The sequence below is a fragment of the Pantherophis guttatus genome, chromosome 2, assembly GCF_059756535.1.
Source record: "Pantherophis guttatus breed Tessera chromosome 2, ASM5975653v1, whole genome shotgun sequence".
Taxonomy (NCBI): Eukaryota; Metazoa; Chordata; class Lepidosauria; order Squamata; family Colubridae; genus Pantherophis; species Pantherophis guttatus.
The window spans coordinates 271126189-271148743 of record NC_142064.1 but is presented as its reverse complement, the minus strand read 5'-3'; the positions used below and the strand labels follow the sequence as shown (position 1 = coordinate 271148743).

At 38.5% G+C, this 22555-nt stretch overlaps 1 protein-coding gene across 1 annotated transcript in view; it reads left to right on the top strand.

The window, feature by feature from the left end:
* Positions 1 to 1120: 1120 nt before the first annotated feature.
* The window catches only part of LOC132711866 (vomeronasal type-2 receptor 26-like), a 35034-nt gene continuing 13599 nt past the window's right edge, over positions 1121 to 22555 (top strand). Inside the window, exons 1-2 of the mRNA XM_087885270.1 lie at positions 1121 to 1177; positions 3679 to 3918. Of these exons, the coding sequence (XP_087741396.1) occupies positions 1121 to 1177; positions 3679 to 3918 (297 nt within the window). The remainder of the gene's footprint in view (positions 1178 to 3678; positions 3919 to 22555) is intronic.

Here is a 22555-nt window from a genome sequence, read left to right as displayed (position 1 = left end):
ATAAAAAAATAAAGCATCCACCCTAAAACATAACATTCTGAATAATAAGGAATGCAGAGTAAGTCTAAGGCCACATCAGCAGCATAATGTTCAAAAGTCCACAGTAAGAAAACAGTAACTTCATCACATCAAAAGCACAACTTTATAAAATAAACCAGTCACATATAATAGCATAAAAGAAAAACAATTGGAAATCAACCCAGCAGAATGATAGGCGTCCCAAATGCCCACAGAACAATTTGGTTGTGGATGCTTTCTGGGTATCCACTACGTTGAGTTACATCGGGACTTTTTCAGTTGGATCCCAGTTCACCCTGCAGGGAGAACTTTGCAAAACTCCTCCTTCCCCAGCTAATTATTAGAATGATAGTGATTTCTTTCTTGCCTTCTTGCTAAATGTCAAGGGATTCTTTTTCCCTCTGGAAATTGTCTGAAGGAAGTCAACAGACTCAGCAGCAAGACATTCAGCATCAGGAAAGTGAGTGTATAAGTTGTCTTGTCACCCTGGAAAGCTGGACTGAGCTTCATGGACACCAGGAGCTCTGCTTCTGCATTGGTCCAGGTTCCATCATTGAGGAAGTTCTCTCTGGACTTCATATTATATTAGAAAAGTCAGTCTTGCTGCAATTTGCTTTCAACGTCTCCAAATGCTTCTGCTCTCCTGATTCTGAGATCAGATGCAAGCAGGGAATTCTTTGGCTAACCCAGAAATGAACCCACTGCTTCTGCTTCTGATGGAACTTTTGTTACCCCAGGCAGCCTGTGGGATGCTTGGCACCAAGTGCTTCTTGACTTTGGGAAGGGATGCAAGAGACCCACTAAATCATTACAGGCCAGGAGATCATCTCATCGGTGGGCTCTTCTCTGCAACAAATATTGTAGAACTTGAGCTGCAGAATTTCAGTTTGAGTCCTTCTAAAAACCTTCATCAGTAAGTCTCATGATATTGATTGATATTATGTTATGATTCCTTTGAGGAAAAATGGGGACGGAGGAAGGCAGTGAGGTTTTATTTTATTTTATTTTTATTTGGTTTGTCAAACTTGTTCGAGAAAATTGGTATAAGTATAGACATGAACACAGGAGATGAGTACAGATAAATGGGGATGGTAGGACAGGGATGGTAGGCACGCTGGTGCGCTTAAGGATGCCCCCGTACAGACCTCTTAGGAATGGAGTGAGGTCCACGGTAGACAGTTTAAGGTTAAAGGTTTGGGGGTTTGGGGAAGTAACCACAGAGTCAGGTAGTGCATTCCAGGCATTGACCACTCTGTTGCTGAAGTCATATTTTCTGCAATCGAGTTTGGAGCAGTTTACCTTAAGTTTGTACCTATTCTTTGCCTGTGTATTATTGTGGTTGAAGCTGAAGTAGTCATTGACACGTAGGACCTTGTGGCAGACAATTTTGTTTATTATGCTTAGGTCAGACCGTTGTCGGCGTAGTTCTAGATTATCCAAGCCCAAATTTCAAGCCTGGTGGCATAAGGTATTCTGTTGTGAGCAGAGGAGTGGAGGACTCTTCTCGTGAAATACCTCTGGACTCGCTCAATTGTATTAATGTCCAATATACAGTGTGGATTCCAGGCAGACAAGCTGTATTCGAGAATTGGTCTGGCAAAGGTTTTGTATGCCCTAGTTAACAATTCGATGTTAATAATAAGTTTCACAAAATTGGATTAACTCTTAATGCCTTTTTGGCAATGCTGTTACAGTGAGCTCTAGGGCATAGATCATTTGAGATGAGTACTCCTAGGTCCTTGACAGAGTGAGATTAGTTAGTTACTTAGATCGACAGTCACATCTGTATACAAACAGCATGAAGTGGAACATATTCAGCAGATGAAACAAAAGCAAGCTTTAATGCTCAGCACCCTTGTCCAACTGATCTCTACATGGACAACTTGCTTTCATCTTTCAAGGTGATTAGCTTGGGAGGTCATGGATATGGTCTCAGCATGGCCATCAAATAAAAGGACAGGAGGCTCTAATTGGTCAATCCCAATTCAGAGAAAAGGCTGATTTCTTTTCTGAGTCTTTTCTAGAAGATAGCTATCAGAGTCTCCTTTGGATAAGATGGGTGGCACGTAAATCTAATATTATTATTAGCATCTGGTATTGCTACAGTAGCCAGGAGACCACAATGCTATTGCATTGAATTGATTAAATTGAATGAATAAATTTTCCAGAAAGATAGAACCCACAATTCCAAAGACATCAGCAGTCAGCTCCTGGGTGCCTCCAGTCTTTCTCCCAAATTCTCTGTATTGTTTTCTTCAATGATCTATGGATTTCTCCAAACTCGCCACAGCTAGTTGTTGTTTCCCTGATGTGGACATGGGCATCTTCAGATGCTCCTTCTTGACTCACCTCTGGTTCCACTGATACCAAACTACTTTGAGCAGGCCCTCTGTTTTCTCTATCCACTCTCTCAAGCAAACAGGGATCGAGATCATTTACTCAAGAGAAAATGGGATAGCTGGTATTTCTGTTCAATTCTTAAATGCTTTCTTTTCTGCTCCAACTTCATTCACACATTCAGTCTCACACACACCCATAAATGCACACTTTAAAAATGTAATACGTGCATAATGGCCCTTTGATGTCATCTCAAATCCTGGTTCCTACATGGTGAGATCCATTCAAATTTCTGAGCTACATTTTCAGACATGGTTTGCCAAAATCTTTTCCTGGGATGTTTTTTGACTTCTCAAACTGAGGTTGAGTGAATAGTGCAAGTGACAACAGTGCCCAGATTGTCTGGAGTGTGTCTGTTTTGACTTTCAAATAATCTAAGTAGAGAAGGGGAACTCTGGGGACAAAAACCTGTGCAGTCACAATAGCACATATGAAATGCATTAAGAGAATAACAGAGTTGGATGGGAAGAACTTGGAGGTCTTCTAGTCTAATCCCCTGCACAAGCAGGAGACACTATACCCGTGATGGCGAACCTATGGCACGCGTGCCACAGGTGGCATGTGTAGCCATATGGGTGGGCATGCAAGCTCAGCTCTGGTGCACATGCACATGCTGGCCAGTGGATTTTTGGGCCTCATGGGCCCACCCGAAGTAGGGAAACAGGCTGTTTCCTGCCTCTGGAGGGCCTCGGGGGGTGGGGAAGGCCCATTTTTCTTTCTCACCTGGCTCAAGATCCTCTCTATGCATCTGGGGTGGGTGAAAACAGCCTTCCCCATTCCCTCAGAGGCCCTCCAGAGGCCTGAAACAGCCCATTTCCAAGTCCTGGTTTGACAGGTAGTGATGTTTTTGCTGTCCCCAACCTCCAGAGACTCCTGGAGGCTGGGGATAGGAGCTGGGGTGGAGGGGGGTTTCATGCTCATGCACAGGGCAGGGTGCATAGAATTATGGGTGTGGGCACACACGCACATGGACTTCCCCCTCCCCCCCTTCCTGGCACACAATTGCAATAAGCTATCACTGCCCTATACCATTCCAGACAAATGGCTGTCCAATCTCTTCTTAAAAGCCTCCAGTGATGGAGCATCCACAATTTCGGGAAGGAAGCCCTTCCACCAGTTAATTGCTTTCACTGTCAGGAAATTTCTCCTTAGTTCTAGGTTGGTGATTTCACTGAATGTAACATCATGGCAAAATCCATGTATCTTTTCAGGAAAACAGGTGTGATGTACTGGAAAATTCTGTCCTTCCTTTTTGCCATTCAGGAAATCAACAAAGATCCTCTTCTCTTGCCCAACCTCACCCTGGGTTATAATCTCCATGACAACTTTCGAGACAGAATGTTGACATTGGATGGTCTGTTGGATTTGCTTTCGACTGGAGAGGCCAATGTTCCCAACTACAGCTGTGGAAGGAAGAGAAACATGCTGGTTCTCCTGGAAGAGACCAACTCTGATACATCCATCCTTATGGCTGCCATATTGGGCATCTACAAAATCCCACAGGTATAGAGCCAATGCATGGCTGCAAGTTTATTCCAGAGCAGTTAAGGAGATTTTCTCCTTAGTAACGTTAGTTAAGCATGGATTAAGATGAAGAATTAATCTTTATGTCATCTTTCAGTCTCCCAGAGAGACAATAACAAATATTGATATCTCGGCTAATCCCCATTCTCTGTCTGTCTCTCATGTATTTACCACTAATTTGCATGTATGTCCACCAGTTTAGGTTCACCCTTTGTTCCTGAAGTGCCACTTTTGTTTTTAGCTTCCCAGTCGTATCTAATATTTCTTTGTAGGTCAATTTTTTCTCTGGGTTACACAGAATCGGGTAAGTCACAACTTCCACAGGTGAAACCCAGAGTGGTACGTTATTATAATACGTTTTCCTAATTTCCATCCAGCTCTCAATCAGGACTCCTCGCACATGGCATTTTATAAAGTATGCTGTAGGTTTCCCTCTCTCCCACCAAAGGTGGGCATGCCACCCCTGTTGGAGATCATGACCTTTGATTGTTAGCAGATGTCTCCTTTGTAGTGTAATCCATTCATGAATCCAAACCAAAACCGCAGAATTATAATAATACTTCCAATTTGGGACCCCTAACCCACCTTGTTCTTTTGGTTTCTGCATCACCTTCAACCTAATTTGAGGCTTCTTGCCCTGCCAAATAAATCTATTTGTGGCCCTGTCCAAATTCTTAAAGAAGGTTTTGTCCAACCTAACTGGGGCTGTTTGAAAGAGAAATACCATTCTGGGCACTGCGTAGGTCTTAATTAAGACTATCCATCCCATTAGTGACAGTTGTATCTTCCCCCATTTCTCCAAACCTTTGTCTAGTTGTTCAATTAATTTTAAATGGTTATCCACCTTTTTTGATGAACATCTATCAGACAGCCAAATCCCTAAATATTTGACTTTACGAACTACGTGTAGGCCCAAAGCATTTTGTAGTTCTAATTTTTGTCTTTCTGTCATATTCTTTGCTATAATATTTGTTTTTGTCCTATTTATTTGTAATCCAGCTACTTCACCAAATTTCTGTATTATATCGATAAGTCGCCCTCCAGAGATTAGTGATCTTCCAGGACAAAGACCAGGTCGTCCGCGTACGTCTGGACCTTATATTCTTGTTCTCGGATCCTTAGTCCTCTTATGCTCACCTCTTGTCTTATTATCCTAAGCAGAGGTTCTAGCGTGAATATAAACAGTAATGGGAAGAGTGGGCAGCCTTGTCTCGTTCCCTTCGCTATCGTCACCTCCTCCTACTCTTCTCCATTAACCAAAATATCGGCCTTCTGTTGATTATAAATTGCCTGGATTGCATTAATGAAATAATCGCCAGCCTCCATCTGTTTCAGTTGTAATATTAGATAATTCCAGTTGACCCTATCGAAGGCTTTCTGGGCGTCCAAAAAGAGGAACGCCGCCTGCTTCTCAGGGTGGGCCTCGTAATATTCCAGGGCATCCATTATAATCCGTACATTATCTTTCAACTGTCTAGCTGGTAGGAAACCATTTTGATCTATGTGGATAAATTCACTAAGGTATTTCTTAAATCTAGCTGCCATTACAGCTGCAAAAATTTTATAGTCGGCGTTTAAAAGTGAGATAGGTCTATAGTTATGCATAAGTGTTTGGTCCACTCCTTCCTTAGGTATTAGAGAGATATAGGCCTCTAGCCATGATTTGGGGGCCTTAGACTCCATCAACACCATATTAAAAATTTCCTTCATATATTTTATATACAAATCTGGAAAGGTTTTATAGATCTCTGCAGGCAAGCCATCAGTGCCAGAGGTTTTACCGGTCTTCTGCCTCTTGATCGCAATCTCTATCTCTCCTTCCATTATCTCTTTATTCAACAACTCCTTGACTGATTCTGGGAATTTGGGAAGATCCAACTGTTCCAAATATACCTTAATTTTCTCATCTGGCACTTGCTCACTAGCATACAGTTGTGAAAAGAATTCCTGAGCGATCCCGTTTTTCTGTTCATTATCTACCCATATGACTCCTGTCCTGTCCTGTAATTGATCTATCCGCCTACTTTCCCTTTCCTTCTTTAGTTTATAAGTAAGCCACCGGCCAGCCCTATTGGCATGTTCAAAGCAATGCTGTCTGGCCATTCTAATATTATGTGCTATTTCCTCCTGATCTAGTAATATGAGTTGATGTTTACTTGTGTCTACTGCTTCCTTAGCTTTAGCATCTAGTGGGTTAGTCTGTAAATTCCTCCCTGCATTCCGCAGTTTCATTGTCCATATTTCCCTCGCCTTAAGTTTCTGTCTTTTCTTCCCCGCAGTGTATTTAATCGCTAACCCTCTCATATAGGCTTTCGCTGTATCCCACAAAATCTGTATCGAGGTTTCCTTATTGTCGTTGACTCTAAAGAAGGCTTCCATTTCTCTCTTTACCATTTGCTGAAATTCCATCTCCGTTAAAATGCTTGCTCTCAACATCCACCTTTTATTTCTTTTAATTATATCCCTATTCCACCTAACCAATAATGGACTATGGTCTGCCCAGATATTAGGTTCTATCTCTATCGCTACAGTTCTGGTCTTTAAATCTGTAGTTGCCCACATCATATCCAGCCTCGACTAAGATTTATGCCTGGGAGAGAAGAAGGCATATTGATTTGTCTGAGGGTGGAACGTTTGCCATAGATCCGTAAGACCTAGCTCATCCTTCATATCGGCACATACTTTTGGAAGTATTCTCCTATTTTCTCTCTTTTGAGTATTTCCCGGTAAGTAGTCCAAATCCCTGTCAATTACTGCATTAAAATCGCCCAGTATGGCTATATGATCATATTGCAACTCAATAAGTTTTTGATACACCTTTCGATAGAAATCAGACTGTCCATTATTTGGGGCATATATTCCCACCAAGAGGACCGTAGCCGACCTATACATATCTCCAGCATTAGAATTCTGCCCTCGTCATCCATATAGATTAATTTAGATTCCAGGCAATTCCTAACATAGAAGGCCACACCTCTTTGCTTCTCGTCAGCTAATGTAGCATACAACTTACCAAGTTCAGGACATTGCAAAATGCATTCACATTGCTTTTTAATATGCACTTCCTGGAGGCATATGACATCCATTTTTAGTTTTATTAAATTCTTAAAAACCCACCCTCTCTTCACCTGGGCATTCAAACCATTTATATTTAGTGAAAACAAACATATTTCCTCCCCTATCTTTACTTATCTGCGTTCTTTGCTCTAGTTGTCTGTCTAGTTACCTGTTGGTTAATCTCTTCTTCTTCTCTTACTCCTGCTGCTCCTTTCTCCTCCTGCCCTCCTTCCTGACCCTTACTATCTGCCACATATTCACTTTCCCTTCCTCCTTCCCTTTCCCAAGTTGCAAATTCACTTTCAAGAAATTCATCAGCTTCTTGCGGGGTTTCAAGACGTACTCTCTTCCCCTGCCGTGTCACCATCAGCCCATCTGGAAGTAGCCATTTATATCTCACATCATATTTCCTTAGTTGTGTTGTCAACGCTTGGTAGTTTCGTCTTCGATCTCGCACCTTCTTCAGCACATGTCTCAAAACAGTGACCTGTTTGCCAGCATATTTTATCACCTGGTCCTTCGATCTCTGATATACGTCCTCTCGTAACGATCTCTTACTAAATTTTACATGAACTTCCCTCGGGAGAGTCTGTCTCCTGGTACATGATGTAAAACAAGGAGCCTTGGTACTACAGTGGTTTAAAGCACCCTGTTATTAACACAGCTGCCTGCAATTTACTGCTGGTTCGAATCTCTCCAAGGCTCAAGGTTGATTCAGCCTTCCCCCCTTTCTAAGGTAGGTTAAATGAGGACCCAGTTTGTGGGGGCAATAAGCTGACTTCGTATAAATATACAAAAGAATGAAGGCTATTGCTGAACGCACTGTAAGCCGCCCTGAGTCTCCGGAGAAGGGCGGCATATAAATCAAATTAAAAAAAAAAAAAAAACATTCGTCAATGCCATTGTGTACCATTTGCGTGTCTTTCCCAGGCGGCTTATCACCTCCTCATTTGTGATTATTGTTATCCCAGTTTATAAGAAATAGCCATCTGTAAATCCACATTTCTTTCTTTTTTTATTTTAAAAACAAATTTTATTAAACATAAAAAGATAAAATACCATATCATGTACATATAAAATACATTTGTGTTAATACAAACAACATTACTTACTAAAACTAAAACAACAACAACAACAACAACAAAAGAAGTGTCAGATGTAAATGCCTTATTCTCTAATGTGTAAATAGTATATGAACGGGGTATCAGGGGTTAACTTATTCTCCACTTCTTAATGTATTCATAATTCACCACTCCCACATATAGCTCCACCCATTGTATATATAAGGAGCTACATGCACCCTTTTCCTTGCTTCTATCTGTGAATATTCAGTGAATATAGAATGCCTATTGTAAATAAAAGGAAATATATTTAAACCTTTAACTCTTACTAATCTTATTGAGTCTGATCCTGAAAATATTGCAACAAGCTGGTAGCAGAGGATGGTTAATTGACTCAATAAAAACTTAAAAATGTCTAAGAAAGATAGGCCCAACACCAGGGCCTACAGCAAAGAAATGGAAACAGAACAAGAAATAATCAACGAATCCACAAACGCAATTTCGAGAGAATCCGAAGAATACACCACTGAAGACGAAGAAATAATAGATGAAAATGATGACCAGGAGGAAATCGAGATAGAGAATAACGAACTCAGGTCAGAGATATTAAAATTATTAAAGAGCCAGAAGAATGATGAAAGCCTCATCGCGAACCTCCAAGATATGCTGAAGAACAGCGGAGCAGCGAGAGAGAAAAACATCACTAATCAAAAGTCTAAAGACCCAAAAATAGTGAGTGATATGACTGCAGAGAAAATCATTGCGAAGAAGAAAAACGGTGATCCCGCGCGAAATTTTGAATGGCAGCCATCTTGGTTTCAACAGGCCTCCAAGATGAGCGAAGCAGAGCCAATCAAAAAGCTCAATTCAAAATTTCTGGCGCGAAAAACATTACCAGACAACGAAAATGAAAAAGAAGATTCAAACACCTCAGAAGAATCAGAATCAGAAAGTGAAGGTGATTCAACAAACTACCAAATAAAATCAGCAATGAAAACGCTTTTTGCCGCATTTGGGCCAAAACTAAAAATTACTAAAAAGCTAACGAAGAAGCGAGCGAGCAAGCCAATGCCTCAAGACCTGCCCGCTCCCATCCTGACTACGAGAGCGCTGACGCCCGAACCCAGAGAGTCCTGCCGATACCGCCCTACGCCACAGACCGAAGCAAGCACCAACGCCCTCAAAAGAAGAGGAAGAACAGCCGCCGTCGTCAGGACTCCCAAAATCGAACCAGAGACCGATTCGTCCGAGGAGGAGCAGAACGAGCGAGCCGCAATGGGGAGAACCTTCCACGACGACTCCAAAGAAGAAATGGACAACACGCATGCGCAAGACTACGCAGACGGCCCGGGAAGACATGAACTGACGAGAAGACCGCGCAGACTCGTTGCGAGCATCCCCACGCCGTTTTGCAATTTTCTACATTTACGAGACCACGGACTACCTCAGGTTGTAAGTAATGGACCCAATAATGTCGGAAATTTACCCAGTGACTTCCCGAAGCTAAGGGTTGATGGCATTAACTTGCAAGAATGGTATCAACAGCTCCAGGTTGTCTTTATGAAGGAAAGCTTACTATTTTTTATCACTAGTCCCCCAAAAAGACCTTGGACTCTAAAAATAGATTGTTTACACCATAGAGCATTTTTCCTAATAATATCTAGTGTGTCCCCTGCAATGTATCACAGCATTAAGCCAAATCTGACGGTTTCAGAAATTATTCAATGCATGTTTAATTTGTTTCACAGTGATAGTGTAGCTACCACCACAAGGATGTCTAAAGATTTCTTTTCATCTAGGATAAAACCAGGGGTTTCCATAAGTGAGCATTTAATATCTTTAAACAAAATAAGAGCTGAGCTGCATTTGAGGGGGGAGGTGATTTCAGACCAAACAATGAAAAGTGTTATTATCAACTCACTTGATCCATCATGGGACAATTTTATGTCACATTTAGACAGAATCAATCTAGGATACTTATCCATAGAAAGTCTATCCAATAAATTGATAGCAGAAGACAATTCAAGAAGAAATCGTTCTAGCAATCACACAGAACACAAACCATATAGGAAAGTAGCTTTCCAAGAAAAATATAATGAAACATTTAAATGTCACAATTGTGGATCCAGGGAACACAATAGAAGAGATTGCCCCAAGATTTCAAAGGAAAGACATAGGTCAGAATATAGAAACAAATACAATTATAGACAGTCTTCCATGGATAGACATAGATATAGAAGCCCACCAAATTACAAAGAGAATAGAGGGGGCAGAGATAATTCAAAGGATAGAAAATCTGGTTCACTGAATGGGTTAAATAAACAAGACAACACTAACATACAGCAAAATGAGAACAATAATTGGCTTATTGATTCTGGAGCAACTAATCACACCACTAATAACAAAAATATATTGTCTTCATTTACAGAAGATAAATTTGTAATAAAGGTAGCTAACCAAGAAAAGGTTCAAGTATTAGGTAGAGGGAATGTAACCCTGCCTGGTCTAGGAAAAATAGAGGGGGTATTGCTAATACCTGAAATACCTCATAACATACTAAGTGCCATAAAACTAAGTAGAGATTCTGACATTAACATTGTTTTTTCAAAAGGAAAAGCGACTTTAGAGAAGAATAAAATAAATATAGGCACTGTGATGATTAAAGGAGGCCTACCTTATCTGATAACAAAGGAAAAATGGCTGCATAACATTGATTCAAATATGGGAGATTGTATTGAAGTAGATGATGAAAATATTAGCAACAGTGATAATGATGAATGTAAAATATCTCATGATCACATAGATGCACACAATGAAAAAAAACCAAAAATAGGTAAGCCAATTCATGATGAGTGTGCTCACATCTTACATAGGAAGTTAGGACATGCCAGTTTTCCTGTAGTACAAAAAATGACTGAACACGCAGAAGGTGTTAAAATAAAAAATTGTGAAAACTATTTGGAATGCTCAGTATGTAAATCTACAAAACTAAAAACTAGTCCCAGGCCAAGAAAATCTACTAGATCAACTAACAAAATTTTTGATTTAGTACACATGGACTTAGTTGGTCCATTAACTCCATCAATCACTTATAGAAAACGTTACTTCTTGACAATAGTAGACGATTATAGCCGCTATGGATTTGTTTATACATTAAAACACAAAGATGAAACCTTTCAAAAATTTAAAGAATTTTACAAACGCATAGAAACACAACACAATATCAAAATAAAACAAATCATGACAGATAGGGGATGTGAATTCATGTCTAAAGAATTCTCCCAATGGTTAAAAGACAAAGGAATGTTACATTACACATCTAGTCCATTTTCTGCGTTCCAGAATGGGATTGCAGAGAGGAAGAATTCAACATTACAAACCATGATTAGATGCACATTGGAAGATGCTGGCTTAAGCAAACAATTCTGGTCAGAAGCCTTACATTAGTCAAATTACACACAAAATAGAACCTGGTCCAGCATTGTAAATAAGACACCATATGAAGTGATGTATAATAGGAAACCAAAATTAGCACACATGCACATATTCGGAGTCACTGCAGACGTACACATACCTAAGCAATTAAGAAGAAAGGGAGAAAACGTATCCAGAAGACTCAGATTTATGGGATATGAGACTGGCACTAAAGGGTACAGATTCATTGATAATAATAACAAATTTATAGTCTCCAGAACAGCTGTGTTCCATGAACAGGCCAACTGGTCTAAATTACATCTTAATGAAATATTTCCAAATAAATACAAAGATACAAAATCTCATGAGAAAGGGACCATAGAAAAGCAAAATATCAACAAATATAAAAACAAAAACAAAACTTGGACAAATAGCCAACACAAAATAAAGACAGACACACTAACAAAAAAGGAAGCAAGATATTTGCATGATAACGATAGTAAACCTGAAAAAACTATTAGAAACACCAGAAATCAAATGCCAAATAAATACAAGGATTATATAATGCACATGGATGGTGAGCCAACAACACCTAATACATATGAGGAAGTGTTAAAACTCCCTCGTGAAGAAAAGGAAAAATGGGAATTAGCGATGAAAAAGGAGATGGAAAGTTTAAAAGGATTAAATGTATTTACACCTGCAATTGCACCTAAAGATAAAACAATTATTGGTACCAGGTGGATATATAAAATTAAGAACTTAGAGGGAGGCAATACTCTATACAAAGCCAGACTAGTTGCACAAGGTTATGCACAGAAATATCCGGAGGACTATACTGACACATATTCCCCCACAGTAAGAACAGAGAGTGTCAAAACAGCTCTAGTGGTAGCATCAGCACTCAATCTTGATGTATTTCAATATGACATACAGACTGCGTATCTACACGCAAAACTAGATAAGGAAATATACGTAAGAGCACCTCACAGTCAATACACAAACAAAAATGAGATTTGGTTGTTAAACAAGAGTTTATACGGGTTAAAACAATCTGGTAAACGATGGTATGATTGTTTAGTAAAAGTACTTAAAACCATGGACTTCAACGCTACCACTGCTGATAACTGTTTCTTTGTCAAAAAGGGTGATGATTACATTGAATTTGTATTGATTTATGTGGATGACATTTTATACATAGGAAAACATAAAGAGAGAAGAGAAACTTTTGTAACTAAACTAAATGAACATTTCTCGTTAAAATCCCTAGGCAAAGTAAACAAATATCTTGGTGTTCAAATTAATAAGACTAGAAGGGGATTCAAACTTACTCAGAGAGATAAGATCATAGAACTTTTAAATAAATGCAATTTAAACAATGCCAAACCTTGTGATACTCCTATGCAAACTGATTTTCTAAGAAATACTGATGAATCTTCCCCCGAATTCAAGGATAACACATTTTATAGATCAATCATAGGTTCACTTCTTTATATATCTAATTGGACAAGACCAGATATCGCCTTACCACTCAATTTATTATCCAGACATGTCAGCAAACCAACAATGTATCACTGGGAAGCTGTTAAAAGAATTTTAAGATATCTGAAAAGTACACTAGACTTTTGTTTAATGTTAGAACCTAATGACAATAAAGAACCAAAGCTTACATGTTACGCAGATGCGGACTGGGCTGGAGACACCTCATGTAGAAAAAGTACATCTGGTTATATATTCCTCTTAAATGACTGTCCAGTTTACTGGTACACTGGTAAACAGGAACTAGTGGCCACTTCAACGACAGAAGCGGAATATGTTTGTTTATCCAAAGCTGCAAATAACCTTGTATGGTTTAATGATTTAATTTCAGATGTTTGGAAAAAACCTGCTTTGCCTTTTGTTATGCATGAAGACAATAAAGCAGCCATTGAAATATCTAGATCTGATGCTATTGGACAAAGGTCCAGACACATAGATATAAAATTTAAACATGTGAGACAATTATCTCAGGATGGATTTATCAAAGCAGTGCATTGTGATACTTCAGAACAATTAGCTGACATATTGACAAAGCCTTTACCTTCTAAGCAACATAAATATTTAACTTCTAAGTTGTATGTTTTGTATTGTCCTGAATCTGAATGTAATTGGTGTTGCATAACGAATTGGCATTTAGAGGGGGATTTGTCAGATGTAAATGCCTTATTCTCTAATGTGTAAATAGTATATGAACGGGGTATCAGGGGTTAACTTATTCTCCACTTCTTAATGTATTCATAATTCACCACTCCCACATATAGCTCCACCCATTGTATATATAAGGAGCTACATGCACCCTTTTCCTTGCTTCTATCTGTGAATATTCAGTGAATATAGAATGCCTATTGTAAATAAAAGGAAATATATTTAAACCTTTAACTCTTACTAATCTTATTGAGTCTGATCCTGAAAATATTGCAACAAGAAGAAAGGGACCTTAGTCACACATCCGTTATCTTGTTAAGGGTGCCCATTTGTTAATTTTATTGTCATACAGAATTTTACATTTATTCTCATTTCTTTGAGTCCAATTGTACCATCTATGGATAAATTAACATTTGACTTAAAAGATAAGGTAGACTCAAAATATTATATGCTGTGGAATAGATGGTAAATCCACATTTCAAATGCTTCTCATTTCTTCATGTGGTTTTCTGTCAGAGACCAACTCTCTACTCCATAGAGCAGGATTGTAAAAACCCCAAATAAAACATAAATCTCCTTTTTTTCCCCCCTCCAGATCAGCTACACTTATATTTCACCAATCCTGAGTGATAAAACTCAGTTACCTTTTTTCTACCGGACCGTCCCCAAAGAAGGTGCTCAAAACCTGGGGATTGTTAAACTGCTGCTGTATTTTCGATGGACATTCATTGGCGTCTTTGCTGCAGACACCAATAATGGAGAACATTTCATTAGGACCTTCGTTCCTGTGCTGGCTCAGAATGGCATCTGTGTTGTTTTTTCACAAATCATATTATTAAATGATGAGAAGTTCAAGCATCTGATTTCTGTTTTCAACCTGTGGGCCCAAATCAATTTATTTGTTTATTACTCAGAGTTTACGTTCGTCGAGGGAGCCATTTTCCTAGAAAACATATTAAATTCCTTGCGAAAGCCTATTGAAGGAATAGTTTGGATCACAACCGCTTTGTGGGATCTCACCATTGAATTATCATATAATATTTTCTCTTTCAGATACACCCATATTATTTTTTCTTTTCTTATCCAGACCAGCCAAAGGACCAAATTTGACGATTTCATAGATTTCTATCTTGTTATGAAAGCATTTATGACTAAGAAATTTCACTGTTCATATGGGAAGCCTGCCTTGTCTGTGAAAGGCTGGACAAGGTGTACAGAGAAAGAGAACTTGGAGACTCTTCCTCAGCAGGAGATTGAAAAGACCTTCTCTCTAGATAGCTCCTTAACTTACAATGCCATCCAGATTGTGGCACATGCCTTAAATGTGGTCAATTCACCCCGATCCCAGAGGACAAGGATGGAGAGAAAAGACAAGGTGGAAGTTGAAAACATTCAACCATGGCAGGTATTTCCTTATCGGTTCCATGTATGTTGCTAAGGGCGATATCTAGATGATGAACATCGTGAAACACTCTTTGAGAAATGTCATATACACTGAGAAAAAATACCTTTTATGAATCATTTTCTTTCATAAGATCTCTTGTCCTCCTCTTTCATATACATACATATATATATATATATATATATATATATACATATACATATATATATATATATATATATATATATACACACATATATATATATATATATATATATATATATACATATATACATACATACATACATACATACATACATACATACATACATACTTTATTGGTTTTGTGATTAAAAACATCAAATCTCTACTAAAATCAGAAGTGCAGTGTTTGTACATATTTACAAGATATACATCAGGTATATTTCACATTTAAATTGCAAAAGATAAGCATACCCTGACATCATAATCTTATCCTATTATTTAACCATTTGTACCACTTTCCCCATAATACATGGTGTTTTGATTTCTCGTCGTTATTTAGCTTGTTCGTTAGTTTTGACATTTCTGCGCACTCTAAAATTTTATTTATTAAAATTTCCTCTGGTGGTATAGTTTTATCTTTCCAAAATTTCGTGTAAACTAATCTGGCCGCTGTTGTGATATGAATGATAAGTTGGATTTTATCTTTAGTAAGTTCATTCCTAATTATTCCCAAGAGAAATATTTCAGGCGATAGATCTAATTCCTCATCAATTATTTCCCGTAACCAAATTCGAATTCTAGACCAAAACCTTTTTGTCATTGAGCAGGTCCACCACATATGATAGAAGGTGCCAACCTCCTTACCACACTTCCAACAAGTTGCTGAAGCATTAGGAAACATCTTCGCTATTCTGGCTGGCGCTAGGTGCCACCTATGGAGCATCTTATAGTGATTTTCACTATATGTTGCGGCTTTAGTCATTTTATAGTTTCTATTCCAGGCCTCTTCCCAATCGTTAAAATTTAAGCTATATCCAATGTTTTTTTCCCAGATATTTAACTGGTTTCTAGCTATATCTTCTGCCCTATCCTTGTCTAGTAAAAGGTTATATATTTTTGCTAACATTTTCTTTTCCACCCCCAACAAAATTTTGTCTAAATTTCCATGCTTTGCTTCTATGCCATATTGATCCCTATCCTTCTGGTACCTTGAATTTATCTGTAAATAATTCCACCAGTCTAGGTTAAGGCCTTGGTCTCTCAGTGTGTCCAGGGATTTGAGGTTCCCGTTTTCATCTAATAAATCCTTATATGTGCCAAATTTTGTAATGTCTCTTCTATTTGGGGAGGTCAGGGCCTCCATAATAGAAAGCCAGTTTGGTACTTTGGTGTAAAACCGCTGCCTAATTACCTCCCACGTTTGTATAAGGGTCTCCCTTACTTTATGTTTGTGGAAATAAGATTTTTTCTTATTTCTTGGATCCCACAAATGGGCGTGCCATCCTTCTTGTAAATCATGACCCTCTAATTCTCCTATTTTGCAGTGTGACCCACTCCTTAATCCAAACTAATTTAGCTGCCTTTTGGTAAGCTTCCCAATCAGGGAGTCCAAAACCACCCATATTTCTTTTCCCTTGCAGTATGTTATATGAAATCCTCGCCTTCTTTCCCTCCCATAGAAAATTCCTAACACTTTTATTGAAATCTAAAAAGAATTTTTTATCCAGACTCACCGGTATGCTTTGGAATAAAAATATAATTTTAGGGAGAATATTCATCTTGATTGCTGCTATTTTGCCCGTGAAAGACAATTTTAACTTTTTCCATCTATCTAAGTCCTGATATATTTTTTGTAATATTGGGGTATAATTATCTTCTTTTAATGATGAATACCTCAGTGTAATCCATATTCCTAAATATTTTGTTTTCTTCACTACCTGGAGACCTAAGGAATCTTCCAACTCTTTCTTATATGCTTCTGTTACGTTTTTCACTATTATTTTGGTTTTTGTTTTATTAAATTTAAAGCCGGCAACTTCTCCATATTTCTGTATTTCCTGTAGTAATTTAGGGCCAGATTCTAATGGGTCTTCTAATATTAGAGCCACGTCATCTGCAAAGGCTTGCGTTTTGAAAATTTCTTTCCTAATCTTTAGTCCTTTAATTTCTTTATTAGATCTAATCTTCCTAAGTAACACTTCTAATGCCAGAATGAAAAGTAGAGCGGATAGGGGGCATCCCTGCCTTACTCCCTTTTGAATCTGGAATGTTCGAGTCTTGTCCCCATTTATTAGAATACTTGCCCTCTGTTTGTGATAAATATTCCCAATCATTTTCCTAAAGTTTGCCCCAAATCCCATTAAGTTAATTTGATTGACCATAAAGCTCCAATTCAGGTTGTCAAACGCCTTTTGGGCGTCCACAAACACTAGCGCCAGCTGCTTTTCGGGATGTTGCTCATAGTACTCTATGACATTTAGTACCGTTCTCAGATTGTCCCTCATTTGTCTCCCTGGAAGAAATCCATTCTGGTCTTTGTGGAGCCAAAGGTTTAAATTTTTTTTCACCCTCTCCACTATTATACTCATAAACAATTTATAATCTGAATTTAGTAAGGAGATAGGTCTATAATTTGCAATTTGTTTCGGATCGGCACCTTCTTTCAGTATGAGAGTGTGAGATACGCTTCCCTCCATGTATCCGGGATTCTTGTGCCAACCAAAACCTCATTAAAGATTTCTAATAATTCTAATTACAATGCTTCATCGAATTTTATATAAATTTCCCCTGGTAGTCCATCTGGACCTGGGGTTTTATTCTTTTTAATTTTGGTAAGGGCAATTTTGAGTTCCTCTATTGTAATTTTGTTATTCAACATTTCCCTCTCTTCTTCTGTTATGTGGGGTAGACTAGCATCCATCAAATATTGTCCCACCTTAACTGGCTTGATCTCTTCCTCTTTATATAAAGCTTCATAGAATTCTCTTGTTCTTTCTAATTTATCCTCTTCTTTCGTCAGGAGGTTACCCTTAGAATCTTCTAATGCAAAAATTTGACTCTTTTCATTCTCTTTTTTTAATTTATAAGCAAGCCACCTTCCGGACTTATTAGCGTTCTCATAGTAGTAATGTTTTGTTCTTTTTATTTTTTGTGCTATCTCCTCCTGATCCAAAATATTTAGCCTATGTCTCGCCATCATCCACTTTTGTTTAGCCACTTCGTCTCCCAGATTTTGCTGTAGTTTATTTTCCGCTTCTTCTAACCTTTTGGTGTGGGACTCCCTGGCCTTCCTTTTTACTTTATTTTTAAACGCCATATACGATATAGCCACTCCTCTCACATAAGCCTTCATGGTATCCCAAACTATTTCTCTAGCCGTACCTTGATTACCATTTTCTATAAAAAAGCGCTTTACTTCTTCATTCAGTTTAACTATAAACTCTTTCATTCAATAAGTTCGTCTGTAATCTCCATCTCTGTTGTTTTCTCTTCTTCCGATACTGCCAATTTATTTTGAGGAGCTTGTGATTTGCCCAGGCGTTTGTGCTCATATCGACCTTCTTAATTTCCAATCCTAATTTCCTAATGGCCCATACCATATCTATTCTAGACCAGGAATTCTGCGCGTTCGAATAAAAAGTGTATTGTCTGTCGGAGGGATGCAATGTTCGCCACATATCAATCAGGTTTAATTCATCCACCAGATCAAAAAAACTTTTTGGCAAGGGTGTTCTTTTATTTTTTTCAATTTTTCCACTTTTATAGTCTCTGTCTGGGTCTACAATGCCGTTAAAATCGCTTAACATACATATTTCATTATGCGCCCATTTTCCTAGCTGTTCATGTAATTTTTGGTAGAATTGTCCCTGCTTTTTGTTCGGGGCATATACCCCTACCAACATCATTTTAGAGTTGCCACTCGTTACCTCTATCATTAGGATTCTCGCTTTAGCATCTTTATATTTTAATTCTGCCTCTATTCCTCTTCTGACATGCATAACAACCCCGCTTTTTCTTTTCTCTGCTAAGGACACAAATACTTTACCGAATTTAGTATATTCTAAAAAATTGGCCTCTTCTTTTTTTATATGAACCTCCTGTATGCAAATTATATCCGGATTTTGTTTTGCCAATTTTGACAATATTATCTTTCTTTTTTTATAGTCATTTAAGCCGTTAACATTTAAAGAAAGGATTTTTATACCATTCATTCCTAACATTTGTATCTAATTCCTAGTTCTTTTTTGCTTTTAAAGTTACTGCTCTCACCGGTCTGGTTTTTTTCCCTTTTTCCTCTTCTTCTTCTCTTTTCTTCTCCTCTTCTATATCTTCCTTTGTACTTTGTTCTTGGAAAGTTTCTTCTTCTGTATTTGCCATGTCGATTTCCTCCTTGCTATTTTGCTCCTCTTCCCCTCCCCTTAGCTGATCCAGGAAGTCCTGTGCTGCACTTAAGCTGTCAATTTTAATTTTCCTTCCCTGCCGTGAGATTAACATCCCCTCTGGCAGGAGCCATCTAAATATTATATTTCTTCTATTCAGTTGACTCGTCAAGAATCTATAGTTCTTCCTCCCTTCCCTCACTCTTCTCAGTACTTGTTTTAAGATAATCACCTCTTTTCCTCTGAATGTGATTTGTTCCTCTCACGCTATGTTATAGAAGATGTCCCTCACTTTTTTTCTGGCGAACCTTACATGGACCTCCCTAGGGAGCCTGTTCCTTCTCGCATAATTTGTTTGAACTCTATAGACCTCATCGAGCTCTCTAATGATTTCCTGTTTATCTCGCTGGAGAGCATCCGCAATCAACTCAGCCATCTTATCACCCAGATCTTCTTCTTTATCTTCGCCAATATTTTGAAAACGGAGATAGAATGAGGCCTTATCCATTTCAAGATGAATCAATAAATCTTCAATTTCCTTACTCTGCATCGAAAGGGTTTGATCTACCATATCCAATTTCTTTTCATTTTGTTCAATCCTTTGTTCTGCTTTTTGGATTCTTTTCTCATTATTAACGATTGAAGCTTGGATCTCATTCATCTTTGAGTCTAGCACATGAATATCCAATTTTAGTTCTGAGTGGTTGTTCAGCAGTTTCTCTTGCATCGCTAACATGGTTTCTTGAATTAGTGACAGAGAGGACTGTACAGTTTGTAGTGTTGGGGTTGTTGGAGGTTTATCTATTTTCTGTAGGCCTTCTAGTGACTTCTGTGTAGCTGGGGACGACATTGCTAAGGTAGGATTGGATGGTATTTTTTTACTAGTTTTCAGAATTGTTGAAGTCATACTTGCCATTTCTTTCAAAATTGACTTTTGTTTTCTTATTATTTTTTCAATATTTCTCCAAATAATCATTCAGTGGCACTTGCCACTGTTTTCCACTATTGGATACTTCTTGGATTCCTAATCAGGTTACTTGCTTATTAAGTAAGAGGGGTCTATTTATTTAAAGACTCTTCCTTAAGTTCCTATCCTTAGCCTTCTTTAATTGATCCCAATAACTTCTTAGTATAATTATTTCACTTAACAAGTAACACCATCAAACCATAAGTCTCTTAACTCTTGAATAATATTATATACCTAGCCTAAATAAATTAAGTAATTAATTAAATAGAGCACTTATTAATGAATTATTAAAAAACAATTGAATTTAAAATTCCTAAGAAAATATATTAAGCTTAATATATAATTAATTAATAATTAATTAATTAGCAAGATAATCACCTGAGGAACAATTAAGTATAATAGATTTAGAAATATCAGTGCCTACTTAAAAATATCAATACTGTACTATTTAATAAAGGCAATAAATATAGATATACAAATATAAATACAGATAAATATGAATCAGTACTATGCTACCTGATAAATGCTATAAACGTAGATAAGTATACAGTAAGTTATAGGTACAATAAAAATGTAAAAAAGTAGATTCTATTTTTCACCAAGATATAAGTAAAGAGATCTTACAATTTAATTTGTTAATTTACCAATTAGTAGAGTTTATATGTTTCTCAAAAGGGTTTTTGCCAGCAATCAAGAGAAGAGAATATATATATATATATATGTATTTATATCAATTTATAACCAGTGTCAAATTTATTATAACTAAGGGGTTCTTCCCCCCCCTTTCCAAATATCGAGTATATAACGTTCTTTAAAGTTCTTTAATACTCAGCCTCCACACTCTTCCAAATCTTGCGAGCCAGTTATTCTGACACTGTTCTCTATGGTTTTCTGCTGCTAGATTGTCCAACGTCAGCCTCTCCGTTGTCTCCTGAGTAATCCTTATAATGGCTGCACTTCCTGTTCTTCTAGGACGCTCAGATCTCTCTCCCACTTACACACTCTCCAATCGGACTGTGGCAATAAGCAACAAAATAAAGATACTTCAAAACTCTTGTCTCTTGCTTTACTCTGTCCACCAAGCCTCTTCTTACACCAATAATCCCAGTGATCGCTTTCTCCTCTCTGCTGGCTCATCGGGTTCTCTCATTCTCAATCCTCTCGCTCAGATCCAGTCGCCGCTCACTCCCTTCTGAGACCTTTGCCCCCGACTCCACCAGCCCCTTCCTCCGATGTCACTCTCACCAACTAGGGAAGGTATGGTAGTCCCAATTCACCATTGCAACCTCTGATCTCCGATCTCCCGTCTTGTTGCTGGTTACTGCCGCTTCAGGTCCGCCATTGACCAGCAGACTCACGCGTGCTAGGTTGACAGACCCACCCCGGTCTTGCGAAAAGTGATTGCGCTTCACTTTTTCGCTCCCCTGGCTCTCTCTATCATCCATGAAGCTCTCTGGGCTTCGCGCCCCCGAAGGGATCCCCAAAACACGGTGACTGGCAGTGATGAGGAGCAGTGGTCACTCACTCAGCACCATGTCACCGCGGGTCACCAACCGGAAGTCTCATATATATATATATGGGTCTTTGGTTATTCAGGTTTTCTCCCGCATAAAATTGGAGGTGTCTTGGCAACGTTTCTACGAAGTCTCATTCGTCATCTTCAGGCTAGTGTTTTCGGCTTCGTGCTTCTAGGAGCAATGTGTGTGATTACAGCTGTTTCTTCCTTTTAACTGCTAGTGGGGGTGTGAACTGATTGGGTGGGAGCTTGGCTGTGTTCTGATTGGGTGGAGGTGTGTTCTGATTGGTTGGGGGCTTGGGTGTGCTCTGATTGGATGGGGGGTTGACTGTGCTCTGATTTGATGGGTGTGTATTCTGTTTAGGTGGGGGCTTGGTTGTGCTCGGGTTAGTCTGAGTTGCAGGGGGATTTGAGCTGGTGAGCTGTGTTGCTGTTGTTTGGCTTCGTATTCGTGGCCGTGCCACCTCTTCATGGTGGGTGTCAGTCTGCTTCATGTATGGATTGGAGGGGTTTAAAGTGGCTAATGATGCAGCTGTGGTCTGGCTTCTGGTCCATGGTCGTGCCTCATCATCAGTGTGGGTTTAAGTCTGCTTTCTGTGTGGATGTGTGGTGGTTACATCCTGTGTGGCTCTCGTGAGTGTGGGTCTGGTGTCAGTCTTTGTGTTAGGGACT